The 19255-nt window shown below is 38.6% G+C and overlaps 1 protein-coding gene across 6 annotated transcripts in view; it reads left to right on the top strand.

Annotated features, from left to right (window-relative positions):
* Positions 1 to 979: 979 nt before the first annotated feature.
* cdk1 (cyclin dependent kinase 1) overlaps positions 980 to 19255 on the top strand; it is a 52239-nt gene continuing 33963 nt past the window's right edge. The window contains exons 1-4 of one of the 6 annotated variants that reach the window (XM_061837361.1): positions 980 to 1115; positions 1468 to 1580; positions 1751 to 1907; positions 17981 to 18104. In XM_061837361.1, coding sequence (XP_061693345.1) covers positions 1544 to 1580; positions 1751 to 1907; positions 17981 to 18104 — 318 coding nt within the window. In that variant the 5' untranslated portion in view covers positions 980 to 1115; positions 1468 to 1543. Of the gene's footprint in view, positions 1298 to 1467; positions 1581 to 1750; positions 1908 to 17980; positions 18105 to 19255 lie in introns of all 6 variants that reach the window. The other 5 variants (XM_061837365.1, XM_061837359.1, XM_061837360.1 and 2 more) reach the window with 5 other exon arrangements.

Genomic DNA, 19255 nt, shown 5'->3' with positions numbered 1-19255 from the left:
TAGCATAGTGGCGGCAGCATCATGATGTGGGGGTATTTTTCTGCTGCATGGACTGGATAACTGGTTGCAATCGAAGGAAATATAAATGTGGACATGTACAGGGATATTCTCGATAAAAACCTTCTGCAGAGTGGTCAGGACATCAGAATGGGCCAAAGGTTCACCTTCCAACAAAAAAAAGACCCTAAGTACAAAGATGAGATGACAAAGTAATTGCTTCAGAACAACTCCGTGATTGTTTTTGAATGGCGAAGCCAGAGACCTGACTTTAACCCTATTGAGAATTTCTGGCTGTGCACCAATTATTCCATATTTAACCTGACAGAACTCGAGAGGATCTGCAAGGTGGAATGGAGTATCCACAAATGAAAAACTTGTTGCATCATTCCCAAAAGCTGTATTTGGTCAAAAGGGTGCTTCCACTACATACTGAACAAAGGGTTTACATATGAATGGCTCTCTGATATTTCCGTGTTTATTTTTTCAAATAAATATGCACCCGTCACAACAATTCAATTTAAATTCAATACAGCATGTTGTGTGTACAGTAATGAGGCGGAAAAAGAACTTTAATGATTTTAGCAAATGGCTGCAATATAACAGAGTCAAAAATTGAAGTGGTCTGAATATTTTCCAAACCCACTGTTCATACATACATACATACACACATACATACATACATACATACATACATACATACATACATACATACATTCTGTTATTTCCTACATTGTGAAGATGATTTTCTTTACTGGGGTGGTGAAACATTTCTATTGACGTCTATGAACACTGACGCCAGTATAGTGACTGAATTATGGGTTTGTTCTGCCAAACTGTACGTTGACTGTTTTAAATTAATATCCAAACTAAGTGGAAATTAATTACTGTAAATGTTTCCTCTTCAAACAACGCTCATTTGTCGTGAGCACAGACCACATGACACCATCCCGTTTTTGATAGGAGGTTTCGAAAAACGTCGCCTAAGCTCATTGGTCCATTTTGAAAACCATGTCGGGTCGTTTCTAATTCGAATCGTTTTGCCCAACCAATAACCAGTTGGAGTCGAGAAGTGTTCAAAAAGCGTCTTACTTCAGGACACGCGGCGTCTCATTCAGGTAAAAGGTTGTCCATTTTTGAAAAATGAATGAGTAATGAATAAGTAATCCTATTAGTTTTGTCGAGTAGTTGTTGCTGAGGTCGTCGTAACGTTGCTTTAAGGTGAATTTAGGGTAGCTGTGGGTCTACCAGTGTTTGTGGATATCACAACGACTAAATACCCAACATTGATTGAAAGAAGGTGCTTTTGGAAAACCTAACCACGGGGTTGTATTTTACTTAATGTACTTGAAACAACATGTTTCGTGCCAATTCCAAACATGTTCATTAATTTAAAAAATAAGCTCGTTTTAAAGTTTTGTTTTGATTGCATGTTCATGTTATGGCCAACACATGCGTGTATCTTGATAGGGTATGATCGATTTAAACTATCTGCACTGCTGCTCTGACCTGACTGTTTTGTCCTCCCCCACTACTCCCGTTAGCGATGGACGATTATTTGAGAATCGAGAAAATTGGAGAAGGTTGGTAGGAATATTTCATTCAATTTCGTACCTTTTTTTTACTTGCTCGTTTTGCATTAAATAATACAGTTAACACACATGACTATCAATCAAGGGTTCTCCAACTGGATCAGATTCCCTTTACTGAAATATAGTTGTGAGGTTTTGTTTCACTCACGTTCTTCTTCCAGGTACCTATGGGGTGGTATACAGGGGCAGACACAAGGCTACCGGTCAAATTGTAGCAATGAAGAAGATCCGTCTGGAGAGTGAGGAGGAAGGGGTTCCCAGCACTGCAGTCAGAGAGGTCTCCTTGCTTCAGGAGCTGAAGCATCCCAATGTTGTAAGGTATGTTCAGTGTGCAGATTAGATTGAGGTTCAGCACCTGGTGATAGGTGCTGTAAGTAGCCATACAAATTTTAATGTTTAACATAATTATGTTTGTTGGACTGATTCACTTTCATTTTTGCAACAGAACTTAACTTTCATTTAGATATGGGTGTATCAGTCAATTGGTTTGTTTAGTTGATAGTTGATTAATGGTAAAATCTACTCTAAACAACCTGACAGGAACTATGTTGAGTATAAAGGTGATTTTTATTTTTTTTTATTTTAAATAAGTGGAATAATCTGATTCCATAAATTTCCATCTCTGGAGAAGTTTGGAAGGTGGAAAATATTATATATATACATGCTTCCAGGACAAAAACAAAAGTAAATGGATTACTCAGAAGACATAAACTTGTGAATTTAAAGTGTATGGAATGTCTAATTTCTAATGCAAATGATCTTATCTAGACAAAAATGTATGTTCAACTGTTAGGTTAAATGCACATCATGGTCAATGTTTTTACCCCAAAATATAAGTGTTTATGAATTTAAGTCCATGAACTTTGACAGAGTTTCCCATACCTGAAAAACGCCTCCTTTCCTGTGGCTTAACTCTGACGTCACAGCTAGAATTTCTCAGTGATTGTAAGCTAAAACAATTTGTAGAAATGGTGAGGAGGTGTGTGGTTCAGTTTTGTAGCAATTTGAGTTATTCTGGTCACATTGTTTTCCAAAAAACCCAAACGTCAGAAGAAAGCGGGTAAGGTTTGTGCAAACGAAGACCGATAATTTTTCCAAACCTGGTCAGCACTCTGTCATATACAGTGAACATTTCACCCCGGACTCTTTTACTGGTGGACTCATGTCTGAGATGGGTTTTAAATGTTAATACCTGGACTACTACCAACCGTACAGCCTGTTCCGACACCTGAACAGATTGGTGTTGCTGAAGGGACACAAACTTGGACCAGCCACTGAACCTGGACACAGTCCAACAGGCTCAGAAGCTTCCCCCACAGGCAGTACCAAAACTGTGAAGAGCTTTTGTTAAAAGACAAGTTGCGGAGGTATGTATTTTTTTTTTTTTTTCCTGGGAACTTTTAACACTGTTTACACAGTTGAATGATAGAAGAATATCGTTCTTAGCGAAAAATATTTTATTACTGCAAATCGTTTGACGATTCTCAACTAGAACAAACAGGATAACAATGTGTGTAAATGGTGGCACGGTGGAGCAGCTAGAAAGCGTTGGGCTCACAGTGGTGAGGACCCGTGTTCAATCCCAGCTCTCCCTGTGTGGGGTTTGCATGTTCTTCCTATTCCTGTGTGGGTTTTCTCCAGGCACTCCGGTTTCCTCCCACATCCCAAAAACATGCAACATTAATTGGAGTCTCTAAATTGCGCGTAGGTGTGATTGTGAGTGTGGCTGTTTGTCTCAATGTCCCCTGCCTTTGGCTGGCAACCAGTTCAGGGTGTAGCCTGACTCTTGCATGCACATCTTGCTCCAGCAATTCCATGACCCTTGTGAGGATAAGTAGCTAAGAAAATGGATGGATGCATATAAACTTTATTTGTGCAAGGTTTTTAATTCGAATAGACTATGTAGTATTAAAACAAGCACTATTACATACTAGTCACTCACAGAATAGGAGACTTGTTTGCAATTTATCAAAAATAATTTGTGTACCATGAAATAGATTGAAATAAACCTGTGCTTTATCTACACATTTTTTTCCTTATTTTATAAACCTTTAACCTTATTTTTCTATATTTATTGCAGATGTTGAACAAGAGGTTGACATCAAACCAGCAGATATTGAATCTCCATCTTTGGTCCATTCCAAAAGTTGCCAGATTGGTGAAGTGCCTATTCATGAAACTGGAATACATATCTTTCCGACAGCAGAGAGAATACTGCAACATGTATTTCAACCTCAGGTGTTGTCGAAGTAGTCTTTTTGAAAGCCCAAATAATAATTCTGTGCAAATGTTATGTAGCCTATTTATGCAAAATATAAGCAAAGAGTTCAATGAAAATGCTATGAGTCTAGTTCTGTGCTGTATGCAAGGATGAGAATTTTCCGCCGATCGGCTGATTTCCGACTTTTTCAGACCAAAACGACCATTCTCGAGATAAGCGCAAATCCGTTGAGAAAATTTCAGGGGGCGGTAGGGTATCGTGCGCCTGCCTCTCGGTGGTGGGATCCGAGCTGCAAGTTCAGCTTAGTCATGTTTGTGCTAGCACTATCATATGCCGTTCTAACTTGCTCGGTAGTATAAATATTTGCATTTTGCGACATAAACATAAAAACTTGTTTGCAGCAGATTACTCGATTGGACAACAGAGTTATACAGTATAACGATCCAATCGTGTTGGTGGTTAATCGAGTTTCACCATTGCCATGTACATGTGTTCTCTGTTCTCAGAAATCGCAGTGTAACTTGTTAGCCAAGTAATGGCGCGTGGGATCTCAACACTATTCTAATTCTATGAATAACTGACTGCATATAAAAAAGAAAATATAATGGTGTATCCATTTTAAACAGTGAAAGAGATTGAAAATTCATTCTGAAGTTTGGCAAATGGTGAAACTCTATGTAATCTGCTTCAAATAAGTACAATAATTCAAGCATTGAAGAAATGAAACTATTTCAATTTTTGCTTTACTGGTAGAGCACCAAACAAGGGACATTTTTTTCCACAAATACAGTTAAATTCAGTGTTGAAATTAATGGTTTTGGGCCTAACAAATTGCTAAAATCACTTAGCTTCCGGGGGCCTCGCCCCCTGGGCCTCCAACTGGGCGCTGCGCCTGCACCCGCTAAGATCCCCAGACCCCCGGCTACTTTTCAGACTTTTTTTCTCATTTGACATTCTCATCCCTGAGTATGTTTACTTCACATACAAACATATACATCAACATTTACACAGAAAAAAAACAGGATGTAGACCATTTAAATTTTATGTACTCTTGGCCCTCTGGTTTAGGAAAAGTGTCACAAATCTTTAACACACAGCAGGATTCAAGTTGCACGAGGTTATTTCTGCCAACAATTCCCCAACACCATCTCACAATCTGTCTATAAGGAGTATGTCGCATTAAGGTGAAAATATGACAACTTCCCATAATGGGACTTTGTTTGAACAAGCGTTGATTGGAGAAATTCTGCTTTGAGCAGGAAAAATAATAACATAAATCTGAAAAATGTAAATGGGAATGCATGAAGGCACAGCTGTAAAGAATTGGCCTGGTTGACAGCTGGGATAGGCTCCTGCACTCCCAGGACCCTTGTGAGGATAATCGATGAAGAAAATGGACGATGGGTGCTCCATCATGCACTGAAGCAGATGGTCTGGATAATCTGCCATTTTCTGGTGAATGTGTTGACTCTCATTGCAGCAAAAACTCCGCTGCATGGGCATGCAGCATTTACATGCACACGTGTGCATATCATAACTAAAAATCTGTTCACATTCCCAAACTTCTTACAGGTCAAAGAACCATATCAGTCCAGTAAACAGAAACATCCACTCCATTTACATTTGTATTTTATGCATTTAGCGCCTACCAGTTTACAGCTTTCAGTACAAAATTTTGCGGTTTTGATCATGACATCTTGGGTTTGGACGGGTCTGGGTACTGTCTGGTTATACTATCAGTTTCCCACATGAAATTATATTTGTGGTGAAGCAGGATATCACCAGTTATTGCTCTCAAATTAACGTGACAACATTTTAAATGGATTTCGTTCATTTAAATCCTTATTTGTGAAAATATACCAATTTAGACTGTGGACTACGTTGTCAGCTTCTGTGTGTTTTGGTGGAACAATCAGTCTTGTACACGAAAAATAGTTGTCACGGGTGTCGGGTTGCCGCGTACCCATTTACTAAATACTCAGCTTTTGCATAATTTTAAAACAAGACCTAAAATTTTCGAATATACATTCAGGATATTGAATTCATTACTGTTTAGCAGTTTATAATTAAACTAAACAAGAACTTCACAAATGCTTACCAGTCTTTGTTTCCAACACGAGGCATATCCTTCTCCCTGGGTGCTCTCCTTCTTGGGCAGCTATTTCGTCTGCATTCGAACATGTATGCTGTCTAACTGGCTCAAATTGATAACCTTTAACGCCTTTTATAAAGCTCGTATTCTTCACCGTCTTCTTGGGACCCTTCAGATTCATGTTCAGCGCTTTAATTACTGGAATTACTGCCCTCATCGCCGTTCTCGCATTGTTGTCGAAGGTCTCCATGATGTGGAGTCAATTGTGTAATGTCATGCCTCTACTCGGCTCTTTCCGTTCCGTTTCCATTGTTTTTCTGCGAATCCAGCAATGTTTGATCATTTTTTGCGTATAATCGAAAAATTAAAACGTTTCTTTCATAACGGATTTCAGATTCAAATTCTGCATAAAAAAATGTATAATATGAGCAAAAAGGTGTATTGAGGACCTTCCATACGCTTTAAAACACCTTGCAAACACTGAAATCATCTGACTCTAGATTTCAAGTAGAGGTGCAACGGATCAAAAACAAAATTCCCTGTTTGGATCAGATACACTGTTTTGATTCATGTATCGGCTCATTTCTTAGGGGGCACAGCAAATAAAGGGGGTGGGGAACAAAAGAAACAACGTTGTCCTTATTTTTTGAAACCTAAGCTTTTGCTCATGAAATGGGAAAAAAAAAAAGTTCAACTAAAAATGTCAAATATGGCCATTTACAGTGGGGCACGAAAGTATTTAGTTAGCCACAAATTGTCCTCTTAATTCCCAGCAAGGGATATATACTATATGTTTTAAGATGAACTTATCAAATACTTTTCCAACATCCATCTGTACATTTTCTTCGCTGCTTATCTTCATGAGGGCTGCGGGAGCGGTGGAGCCAATCCCAGATGTCAATGGGCAGAAAGCAGGGTACACCCTGAACTGGTTGCCAGCCAATCACAGGGCACATTAAGACAAACAGCCGCACTTACAACCACACTTAGGGGCAATTTAATTATGATTAATGTTGCATGATTTTTGGGATGTGGGAGCAACTGGACTGCCCGGAGAGAACCAACAAGACACGGGGAGACCATGCAAACTCCACACAGACTTAAGGATTGAACGTAGGACCTCAGAACTGTGAGGCCAACGCTTTTCAGCTGCTCCACTCTATCACTTTTCCACCATTATTTCAAAATACATTTTTTATTTTCAGGATTTTTGCTTTTCCTTTCTGATTTTATCTCATAGTTGAGGTATACCTATGATCAAAATTATAGGCCTCTGATCTTTTTAAGTGAGACTGTGCATTTTTGGTGACAGACTAAATACTTTTAGTGCAGTAGAAGTCCTGATACTTTATTTTATATATGGACCATGAAATATAAAAAAATCCAAGTGAGGAAAATGCATGGGTTGAAGTAAGAAATCTTTTTCTGGACCCGAGTTAAGCATCAAAGCATATCCAAGTGATCCACTATGCTGTCACAGTTTGTGGGGTGGCTGTATAAGCACAATGGCAGGGTGATATGGATATTTCAAATCTCCATATTCATGATGATTATTACTACGGGTTCAGTGAAAACTTTTTTTAAATAGAAAAAAAACGTGATTTCTAAAAAAAAAAAATGTAATTTAGAATGTACTAACAGTCATCAAACTTAAAAAAAGTTGGTAATAATTTCAACTATCAGAGAGAGAGAGAGAGAGAGAGAGAGAGAGAAATTGGGTTTTGGCTAAAATATGATATAAGAGTAAGAATGACAACAACGATCATCATTGAAGAGTCATGATCAGCTCAATTTAAACTCAATCCATTATTTTAAGAACACATTTAATCCAGCCAGCCATTAATTTTTTATGGCGTTTTATCCTCACAAGGGTCGCAGGTGTTTCAATGGAATGAACCATTTTCATTTAGTCTATTACAACCTGAGTCATCTTATCTGACACCAGTGTGGATTTTATAATGGGGACTTTTATAAAACACTAATGTACTGTCTTTTATTTTGGATCTAAGAAGGATGCCACATTAAGGAGTTTGTGTGTCTTAATCTTCATATTTACCATTCATGTACTCATTTTTTTTTTTATGGATTTGGTCTTGTCACTGTCATTCTCCTTTGTTGCCAAAATGTTTGTTCAACAGGTTCAGTTTTGGCCTATCTGATAAGGTAACATAATTCTCCCATGATAGAGCATATGTAAATTCAAGCAGTGGTCCATGTGCCTTGTTGTCTGACTCGAGCACATCCAGATCTTGATATCCAAGAATTAGCAGCTGAGTGCGTCTGTCCTGTCATAGGAGCTCTGAAAGTGCTTTCTGCTACTCCAGAATTCTGTCAGTCATAAGCAGCCTAGACATCAATGTAGATGATGATGTATTGATGGAGTGGCAGGCTTTAAAGGGCCACTGTCATGAAATGCATGATTTTTTTTTGTATGTAATTAATGAAAAAATGGCAGCCGACATGGACCCATGCATTTTTTCACCACAAATTGATTGATTTTGCTCATTGTTCATTCGTGTAAGCCAAAAATGATGGCTCGTTGCATTGCTGGACATTGCTTGAACACTCGGGAGGATGGATTTATCCTTCATAAGTTTGCAAGAGACCTGGTTCGTCGTGAAAAATGGATTGCACAGGTGCAGAGGACGAGAGCTTCGTGGGTTCCAAATGACAGGTCTGTATACAGCTACTAAAAAAAAACAATAGATTGGGGCAGACCACGTAATCGGTCTCGCATAACGTAACAAAAGAGCCGCGTAGGAAATGTCGATGTATACGTTGGACAGCGTCGGGATACTGCGTCGCTTCGCCAGCGAAGGCGGCGCTCCGGGCTTGCGGACGGCGGTGGGTCTGAAGAACGCTGCCACAATGCCAGACTCAGCCATGTGTGACGACAACGGCGTAAAGCGCTTTACGGCTTGACGGTGTTGTTCATCGCGTACTGCGGCGGCTATGAACAACCTCCTAAAGCAACACGGCTCGGCTCTGTGATATGGCATCTCAGCATGTCAATTCTGTGTCAGAAGGAGCGTTTTTGTCTTCCGTGGTAGGGTGCACCGCGTGTTTTCATTGGCGAATGTCCAGTTGTCACGGACAGATGATGCAGCCAATATGGCGACCACTTGGATGTCGTAGAATGACACTTCTGCAGCTTTGCGCTTGGATGACGTGCTCTCCACTCACATTTATTTTTTCGTATAGACATTGAAGTGAATCATGTTATATGTATTTTTCATTACAATATCTATTTTAGAATGTTTATAGAGATGACACGTGACCTTTAAGGTGAATGGGATTTATATTAGCGCCACCACATCTAGTCAGATACTTTTATCATCTGGAAGCAGCAGGACATGTTCTTCTGGGCTATACAGCCAGCAATATTTGTGCAGTAATACATCTCCTGGAGATAGAAATATTTCCCCAGAGTGTGTTCTGCCAAGAAAAATATGTGGGAATTCTAATAATCCATGTAGGAATCAGAGTAGGGCGGCATGTTGTACAGCTGGTTAGCACATCTGCCTAGCAGTTCTGAGGACCAGGCTGTGTGGTGTTTGAATGTTATCCCCGTGCCTTTCTGGATTTTCTCTAGCACTCCTTTTTCCTCGCACATTCGAAAAACGTCCTTGGTTGGTGAATTGAAGACGAAATTCCCTATAGGTGTTAATGTGAGCGCAAATCATTGTTTGTGTTTCTATTTGTCTTGTTTTGATACATTTTCTGAAATTTACAGTGCTGTGGTTTTTAATTTGCTTTCCTCAATGTAAACTTGTCTCATGATGCACATCTCAGCCACTGTAGTGGAGTCACCTTGAGTCTCTGTTCACGTGGTGAAATTTAAATTTTTAAAATAACCGGGACTAGTCAAGTCATTATGTAGGAATGAATATATCTGGAGGGGTTAGCTCATGTTAGTTGTTGTGGGCTGTGGGTTCTTTTAATGCTAAAGCTTCCAGGGGAGGGAGATTTAGAGGTGACTCCACACTGTGCACACAAATTCTTATACTAATCTGCAAGGCTGTGTGGCACCGTGGAGCGTGATCTGTACAACTCACTGATCAAAGATGATCAGATACTGTGATTGTTTAAGACCTTAAGACTGGAGGTGCACAACTATGACCAAAATATGAATCATGTATTTTTTCATCAATATTGCGAGTCATGATTATTCTTCATGTTTGGGAAAAATCTCAATTTACTGTATATTGCATTACTTCACAAACTATGTACACAGTTTTCTGTACAAAATTATTTTTTTTTCAAGAATAAATGGATAATTTCAAACAAAATTAACCCAAGTAATTACAATTTACCAAAGGTGAAGAAAAAGTTATGAAAAAAATAAACCTTAAGTGCAATTACCCTCTATTTATTCCCGGCTTTTTCCTGTGGTCAGGACCGCATTGATTTCCACTGTATTAATTTGAGTCTTTTATTTTGAAGTTGGGACCAAGGCTCATTACAGGCATGTTTCTGTAATTCTTAGTATAAAATGTTACTGTGCGGGCAAGCCGAAAGGTGGCATATTTTACCAAAAACAAGTTTTTATAGTACTTTGGGTGTTGGCTCGATAGTCCCTTAGTAAATGTGAAAATATACCATAAATCAGTCACTGTGATTTGTGATTTGTTCTGCATGACTATTGGTCAGTCGGTAGTCACTCACATTTAAAGAGCACGACCTTCGTGCTCGCAAATCTGCACAGTCAAGCACGAAAAATCACGTGCGTAGAATTTGTTACGAGTAGAAATACATAGACATTCTCAGCTGAAAACCAATCCAGCACAGTCAACCACAGCCTGACTTTTTTTTTTTTTTTTTTTTTTCCCCCTTAACACGGAAGCACATGGTCTCCTGATAGTTTACCTGACTCCCCCCACTCCCCCCTCGGCTCTTAAAGGGGTACACTTAAAATAACAAACACCGTCTACCCGCACAGTCTGGGCAACATAGAGCAAAGATGCATGCTGCTTGTTTTTTCTCTCGATAAAAATGGTAAAAGTTAAAAAAAAAAAAATTGCTATTGCTTTAATGGATGTCGGGGTATGTGAGTGGAAGAAAAAGCCGCATCATTCAGCTTTCAACATGCATTGCTAAAGATATTCTGGGATAACACAGGTAAATGTTTCAGTATCTAACTATAATAAATATGAGATTGTGATTTACTTTGACTTGATCATTGATCACTAGTCTGTCCATATATCTAAATACAAACGGTCATTTTCTCCTGTGGTACCGCGTTATCTTGAAGTTAAAAACCTTTGCCCTCTACATGCTTTAGGAAGATATAGATCTACTGCTAGCTTTCATCAATAGATTGACAATAGATACTGACGTAAATTACGGTCCATTATAACAATACATCATGATGAAATAAAATTTGATATTTAGTTTTGAAATTGAATATCTATTGACCTTTTTAAAAACGTGTCTCAGTACAATGTCAATAAATTATGATTATGGTATTAGGTAACAACTACATACTCTGGTATAAAAACTCAAGTTATTTTCAGGTCTTGGGATTCCATCCCTAATCACACCTGCAACTTTATCTGCAGGTATAACTGACTCCCCCCTTGCATTTTTCAAATGTGAGTGACTGCCGTAGTTTCTTGTGTATAATGCATCTTGAAGTATAATGCACACCCCAGGAGATGAACAAAAAAAAAATCAGGAAAACCTTTCTACCAATGTACAATGCGCACCACCAATTTGGCACAACCCATATGCTCAAAATATTAGCAATTATCTGTATTTCTATTTTTCTGTTTGTACTTGTATTGTTTTTAAAAAGTCTGGATAATAATCTTTGTGTATGTGCTGTAATGTATATCTCAGGACATGCCAAAGGACACGCTTGTCCTGGCCCCTTAAATGGATGGATGCGCGCAGGGCGCCTAAGCCAAGCCTACTTAGATACTATTGTGGCACACCCTAAGCTACCGATCAAAATGGAGTGCAGTGCGGCCGAAACATGTTATGTGCGATTCATTAGAGTAATTTCCCGATAGTATTTCTGTTTTCTTTGTGCCTTTGGCATCAGAAATATTGACAAAGAGTGTACAGAAAGGTCTGAATTACTTTCAACAGGGATATATTTATAATGTCAAGGTTTCCCAAACAGGAACGGCAGTTAAAGTTTCTGCAACGTGTTGGCCGGGTTGGTGTGTGGTGGTGTGCTCCCATATTTTTTGTTTGATTAAAACTCTACAAGGGCTCAAACTCCACAACTTTTCTCATGTGCCGTGTAAGCAAAGCTGCACGTCTCTGCCACAGCAATGGAATAAACCCAGAGGGTCCAAAATCAAACCAGTGCAGATGAGTGAAGTTGTTGTAGGTCGACCAACAGAAAGGAGGAAAAGGAAACAGATTCTTTGTCAGACAGATATGAACTACAGGTTAAAATAATGAAATAAATAATGAATAATGGTGAAAATAATGGGATGGTCTTTGTCAATTTGTAGTGCAAGCCCCTTGTCACATTCCAGGAGATGTTCCTCATCATTGTACTTTATAGCTGTTACACCGATTAATTGAGTAACTTACCTTAGAACAGATGGCTTTGTGCTGATTTATCTTCGATACGTTCAGATGGTCGTGAGGTTGGCCACTAGCCTTAATCCAACGTTTGTATTTAGCTAAATTATGCTTTGCGGTGGGAAAACGCATCAGATATCCTCCCAGTAATCTCTCTGGATACCGCTCGTCTCCATTACAAGTTCGACAGTCATATCGAAGCACCGTATTTCTGAATTGGATATAAGCAGGACTATACACTTGCAATTCAGAGGCTTAAAATAACAGTGATGAAAGTCCTCCGGATTTTCCCGGAATTTCGTATTTTTAAATTTTCGTGAAAATTGCTCCGAAAAATTGACGAAAACTTGCCTAAAATTAATCTGGATATTATTTGACAACATTGAACGAACATGCGTTTGAGTTCGTTGTTGTGCTTTTACGAGCCATGTTGAGGCACTAACACTAGTAACAGTAACTGCCCTCGCATTCTCTCAAGACGTTGCTTATTTTATGTGGTCTTGACATTAATTTACATGTTTATTTCATAAACGTTGTTTACTAAACAAGCCTGCTCCAAAACATGTACTTAGCATGTACGAAAACACATGTTCAGAACTGCTTCAGGTAATGCGAGGGTATTTATGTCGTAAGTCATCAACATCATGAGCCATGTCAAAGGAAATTCAGTTACACCAGGACTGCTCATTGCGTCGATCGTGAGGCGGTGTGGCAGCGTGCCCCCCAATGACTATCATCCTCCTCGTCGTTAGAGTCAGGTGTGGGCAATAGTTGAGTGCATGCACATTAAGCATTCTAGCAAGCCGGCCTCGTATTTACGGCAGTCCCGTGGTGCGTGTGTCCCCCCCCCCCCTCTCCACACACACATAATATGTCACGAATGCCAACAGGAATGTTTGTTCCAATGTATTGCTCGCATGTTGCCACGAATGCTGATTACGTTGTACTAAACTTTCAGCATTTTCAAAACATTGCGAGTATAGACCGTTCGTGTTTATTCCTTGACAGGTCAGTGCATTTAACTTTTCTTCAGATAGTTTGTCAGATCAAAAATTTTTATTGATGAAACATTTTAAATTCAGTTTTATATCATGTTTTACTAGTATCAGTTTAAATTGGAAATTATCATTTTTGACTTTTAAATTTGTGTTATCTATTTTAGTTATTAGTTTTTTCTTTTTTTTTTTTTAAATATACAGTTACATTTTATTAATCCAGTAAGTTATTTTAAGGCCATCCCTAATCACACCCACAACTTTATCTGTGAGCATGACTAACCACACCTGTCAATTTTTCAAATGTGAGTGACTGCGCATGTGTGTGTATATATATATATATATATATATATATATATATATATATATATATTAAAGGCAACTGATTTATACTATTAGTATTACTAGATCTATATCTAAGATAGTGAGCAATGTGGTCGAGTGTATCAGTACAACGCGATGTAACAAGTTTGAGACTTAAACGTCAATAGTAATTACTACAGATCACGGTGTAGAAATTCTAGGATATTTTCGTGTATATTCTATATCTATACTATAATATGTATAATGTGGGGAAAAGGATAATTTTAGATGTCTTTTCACTGAATAGTTCACTTAATACATTTGTCTACAGATATGCTGGTGTATTTTAATTTTTTTGGTCAGGACTTAGAAATTTTACTTTCAATTTTTGTCTGAATTTTGTTCACAGATATCGCCAGAATGCACGACAGCCATCAATTTTTTTCAAAAATTTCTCGGGGGCATGACCCCAGACCCCCCCCTAGTACTCGCATTTGTATTTTCAGGAATTTTCACGAAAGTCCACTTTCATCTTTAAAATAATCTTTGTTTGTGGGTACAAGATCTCGGATATGGATGGCATGGGTGGAGTTTAGAAAATGACGCTCAGTGATTTGTCAAAAGGTCGCTCTCAATCATTCTCATGGATCCATCCATTGTCAGAACAGAATCCCTCAACAAACTAAAATAAATGCTCAATGATGGCATAACATTTTATGAATACAGTTGATAAAACATATTAGTCTAAAACTATTTGACACTGTTAAACTTGCATTAAATATTAGTGCATGAAACGTTTGTGCAATGTGCAGTTTATCCACTCCATTACACATCCTTGGCCAACACTTCAAAATTAGTATCTGACTCATCTCTTATCCGAAAAACTTCCATAGTGGCTACCTGTGGTACGTCAATGTCAAACTCATCGATGACTTGGTACAGTTACGGTGCCTTCTCCATTTAATCATGAACAGTGATCCTGTTTTGTCCCATAGCGTGTCATCGTCTGTGCAGTCCATGCCGTTGTGAGGAAACATTTTTTTAATCCCAAGAGTTTGGGTTCTGCATCGCAGCCTTTTGCCCTCCATTTGTCTAGACTGTCTTTCCTATGGCGTCAGGTTGGGTTCAAAACGAGAGCTCAAACTACGTCAAAACGAGTGTTATTGGCACGTTGTAGTCAACATTTTTTTGTCTTGGTTTAAGTTAAAACAAACTCACGGACAGTCGTTTCTGATGTTTGGTGCAGTTGCAACAAATATGCTACGCTAACGAACGTAAAATGTGAAGCTCCCGCGAGTAGGTCAGAGTCCTCAGGTTGGGAGTGCACATTACCGTAATATATATAAATGTGTAACAAGGGTAGGGAACCTTTTCGACTGAGTCAAAAATGCCAAATATTTTAAAATGTAATTTCAAAAGAGCCATGCAATATTTAAAAAAACTAAGTACAAGTGTATTTGTGCATTTATGTGGAACCAACACTTTTAGAGTACAATAAAGTCTTCTTTTCAATAACATTCTGATGTTGCTAACCAATGATGACAAAAGTACTTCTTACCATTAATGCGACTTCAGGTGCTTCCTGGTTTTGCTAATGGCTTGATAGTTTGTTTCATAAATCAGATTGAGCTTCATGAAGGCGTTGAGAATTCCATCTGTTAATCATCCATGGCGTTTGTGGAGAAACATTTTTTGAATCCCAAGAGTTTTCAGTCTTAAAAATATAAACTCTTTAACATTGTTTATGAAACACTGCATTAAATATTTGTGCATAAACCGTTTGTGCATAGTGGAGTTTATCCACTACATTACACATGTTTGGTCAAGCCTTCAAAAGAAGCGTCTGACTCATCTCCAATCTGAAAATGATCCATACTAGCTACCTTTAGTGCATTGCTGTGGAACTCATCATTGATGACTTGAAATATTTTTTTAATCCCAAGAGTTTGCGTTGCGCAGCGCAACCTCTCTCCCTCCATTCAGCTCCAATCCGTAGCATCTTTCACTATGGCGTCAGGTGGCTATCAAAACAATGTGAGCTCAAACTACGTAGAAACAAGCGTAATAGGCACATTTTTTAAAAAGCGACCATTTCAATTGTGTGCGCGCTCCAGTTTATTTTTAATGTCTCCATGACACTCGTATTACATGGTTTGAGCTCACATTTTGTTTCCCACCTGAAGCCATTGAGGCGAGCTATCGTTGTTTCAGACTGCAATGTGTCTTCTGGGTTTGCGGCATCATCTGCACGAGTGATGACACATTTCTTTTAAAAGCAGCTGCAAAACTAGCCGTTGTAGTCAAGTTTAAACAAATTTATGGGCAGTTGTTTCTGATCTTTGGTGCAGGAGCAACAAGCATGCTACGCTAACAATCATAAAATACAAGCTCCCAGAGGAGCTCTGAGTGCTCAAGTTGGTGGCGCACGTTACCGTAATACATATAAATGTGTAACATATGACATCGAATATCATATTGAAATGTATATGTATACATTTTTTACCACTATGTGCCTGTATACGACTATATAATGTGAATGTATTTTTTATTTTTCATCCGTACCTAAATATAATGCGCTCCAAATTATGATACATGTCAAATATAGTAATATTGTACAGTGAAGAAAATAACTATTTGAACACCCTGCTATATTGTAAGTTCTCCCACTTAGAAATCATGGAGGGGTCTGAAATTTTCATGTCCACTGTGAGAGAGATAATCTAAGAAAAATCCAGAAATCACAATGTATCTTTTTGATTTGTTTAATACAGCTGCAAATAAGTATTTGAACACCTGTCTATCAGCTAGAATTCTGACTCTCAAAGACCTGTTAGTCCGCCTTTAATAGTCCATCTCCTCTCCATGTATTATCCTGAATCAGATTCACCTGTGTGAGGTCATTAGCTGCATAAAGACACCTGTCCACCCCATACAATCAGTAAGACTCAAACTTGTAACATGGCCAAGACCAAAGAGCTGTCCAAAAACACCAGAGATAAAATTGTACAACTTCACACTGCTAGAAAGGGCTGTGGAGAAATTGCCAAGCAGCTTGGTGAAAAAAAGGTCCACTGTTGGAGTAATCATTAGAAAATGGAAGAAGCTAAACATGACAGGCAATCTCAATCAGAGTGGAGCCCCATGCAAGCTATCACTTCGTGGGGTCTCAATGATCCTTAGAAAGGTGAGGAATCAGCCCAGGACTACAGGACAGGACTTGGTCAATGACCTGAAAAGATCTGGGAGCACCATTTCCAAGGTAACCGTTAGTAATACACCAAGACATCATGTTTTGAAATCATGCATGGCACGGAAGGTTCTCCTGCTTAAACCAGCACATGTCAAGGCCTGTCTTAAGTTTGCCAATGACCATTTAGATTGCACACAGGAGTCATGGGAGAAAGTTTTCTGGTCAGATGATTTGGTCATAATTCCACAAACCGTGTTTGGAGGAAGACGAATGATGAGTTCCATCCCAAGAACACCATCCCAACTGTGAAACATGGGGGTGGTAGCATCATGCTTTGGGGGTGTTTTTTTGCACATGGGACACGACGACTGCACTGTATTAAGGAGATGGATGACCACGGCCATGTGTTGTGAGATTTTGGGGAATAACCGCTTTCCCTCACTCAGAGCATTGAAGATGGGTTGTGGCTGAGTCTTATAACATGACAATGACCCTAAGCACACAGCCAGGAAAAGCAAGGAGTGGCTCCGTAAGGAGCATATCAAGGTTCTGGCGTGGCCTAGCCAGTCTCCAGACCTGAACCCAGATGAAAACGTTTGGAGGAGGCTGAAACTCTGTGTTTCTCAGTGACAGCCCAGAAACCTGTCTGATCTGGAGAAGAGCTGAATGGAGGGGTGGGCCAAAATCCCTCCTGCAGTGTGTGCAAACCTGGTGAACAACTACAGAAAATGTTTGACCTCTGGAATTGCAAACAAAGGCTACTGTACCAAATATTAACTTTGGTTTTCTCAGGTGTTGAAATACTTATTTGCAGCTGTATCACACAAATAAATCGTTAAAAAAATACATTGTGGTTTCTGGATTTTTCTTTTTAGATTCTCTCTTCAGTGGTCATGTACCTACGATGAAAATTTCAGACCCCTCCATGATTTCTAAGTGGGAAAACTTGCAATAGAGCAGGATGTTCAAATACTTTATTTCTTCACTGTAAATGTACACTGGATGCAAGTGTGTACAATCATCCAATGTTAAAAAAAGTATTTGATTATCCAGACTCCTAGATGTCCTGATGCAGGAGTCCCGTCTCTATCTTATCTTTGAGTTCCTGTCCATGGACCTCAAGAAATACCTGGACTCCATTCCTTCTGGGCAGTACATGGACCTGATGTTAGTCAAGGTAACCCACCATTTTGTCTGTCCCTTTGTTAGGGGGAAAAAAATATTTTCAGAACAATTTGTCCACATTTGTGGCACGGTGTCAGACTGTTTAAAATGCCTGCCTTAGCGTTCTGAGGACTGTAGTTCAAATCCTGGCCCTGCCTGTTTAGTTTGCATATTCTACCTGTGTCTGCATAGGTTTTTTTAATTGAAGACTTGAAATCGTCAGTAGGTGTGAATGTAAGTGTAAGTTTTCGGCGCAGTGAACCAATACCTGACTTTTTTTTTTTTTTCTTTAACATTTTTAAATATAAGAGGCATGACATTTACCTTAAAACTGTTTGGGAGCATCATTCAGCTTTCACCATGCATTGCTGAATATATTCTGCAAGCAATAATTCAGTTTTACACCAAGAAAAATAGACAGGGACATCATTGTGGGTTTAAAAAAAAAATTCAAATAAAATTGGAACAGACCTTTTCAAATTTATCGTTCATAGTTGACTTGGTTTTGTTAGCAAATTATTTTTTTGTTTGTTGACATTTTCATTGTAGGTTTGCAAAAACACAAATTTTTTCTTCAAAATGTTCTAATGGGAATGCAAAAGCTATAATTGGAATCTTTGAGCTGTGTAGCTTCAATGAATGACACTGATCTGAGTACAGTGCATACGTCTGATGTTGCTCACGGTGGTCAAAGGGATCGCTCACGGGCTTAGTGTGTTTCCTCAGACATGAGGTGAGAGTTCAGAAGCAATAACTTGTAAAAATGTCTGGATTTACTTATAACAAAACATGACTAATAATTGTCAAATTCATGCGTTTCATTCATTTACAAAAACAAGAATTAAAACCGTTTTTGAATGGATACGATATAAATGCTATGAAAGCACGCTTGCGTGCCATGACGCAAATCTGAATTTAATTTAGTTTCATTTCTAGTAGTTTACTTAGTTGAATTTGAATTTGTAATTTTTTTTGGGGCAAAGGTATAAACCTAAATAATGAACGATATTGTCTACATTTTGAAAACAGAATAGCATTTATTTGTAGATGTACTAGACATATTTCATTCATAATACAATTTAGAAAACTTGCACGTTAAAATTGGTAATCATCCTTTGATCATGCTTGCAGCCCCCAGACCCCTGGCTATTTTTCAATTTTTAT

This window comes from Syngnathoides biaculeatus, chromosome 12 (assembly GCF_019802595.1).
Source record: "Syngnathoides biaculeatus isolate LvHL_M chromosome 12, ASM1980259v1, whole genome shotgun sequence".
Taxonomy (NCBI): Eukaryota; Metazoa; Chordata; class Actinopteri; order Syngnathiformes; family Syngnathidae; genus Syngnathoides; species Syngnathoides biaculeatus.
The sequence above is the reverse complement of the archived record's forward strand: the minus strand, read 5'-3'. Positions and strand labels throughout refer to the sequence as shown.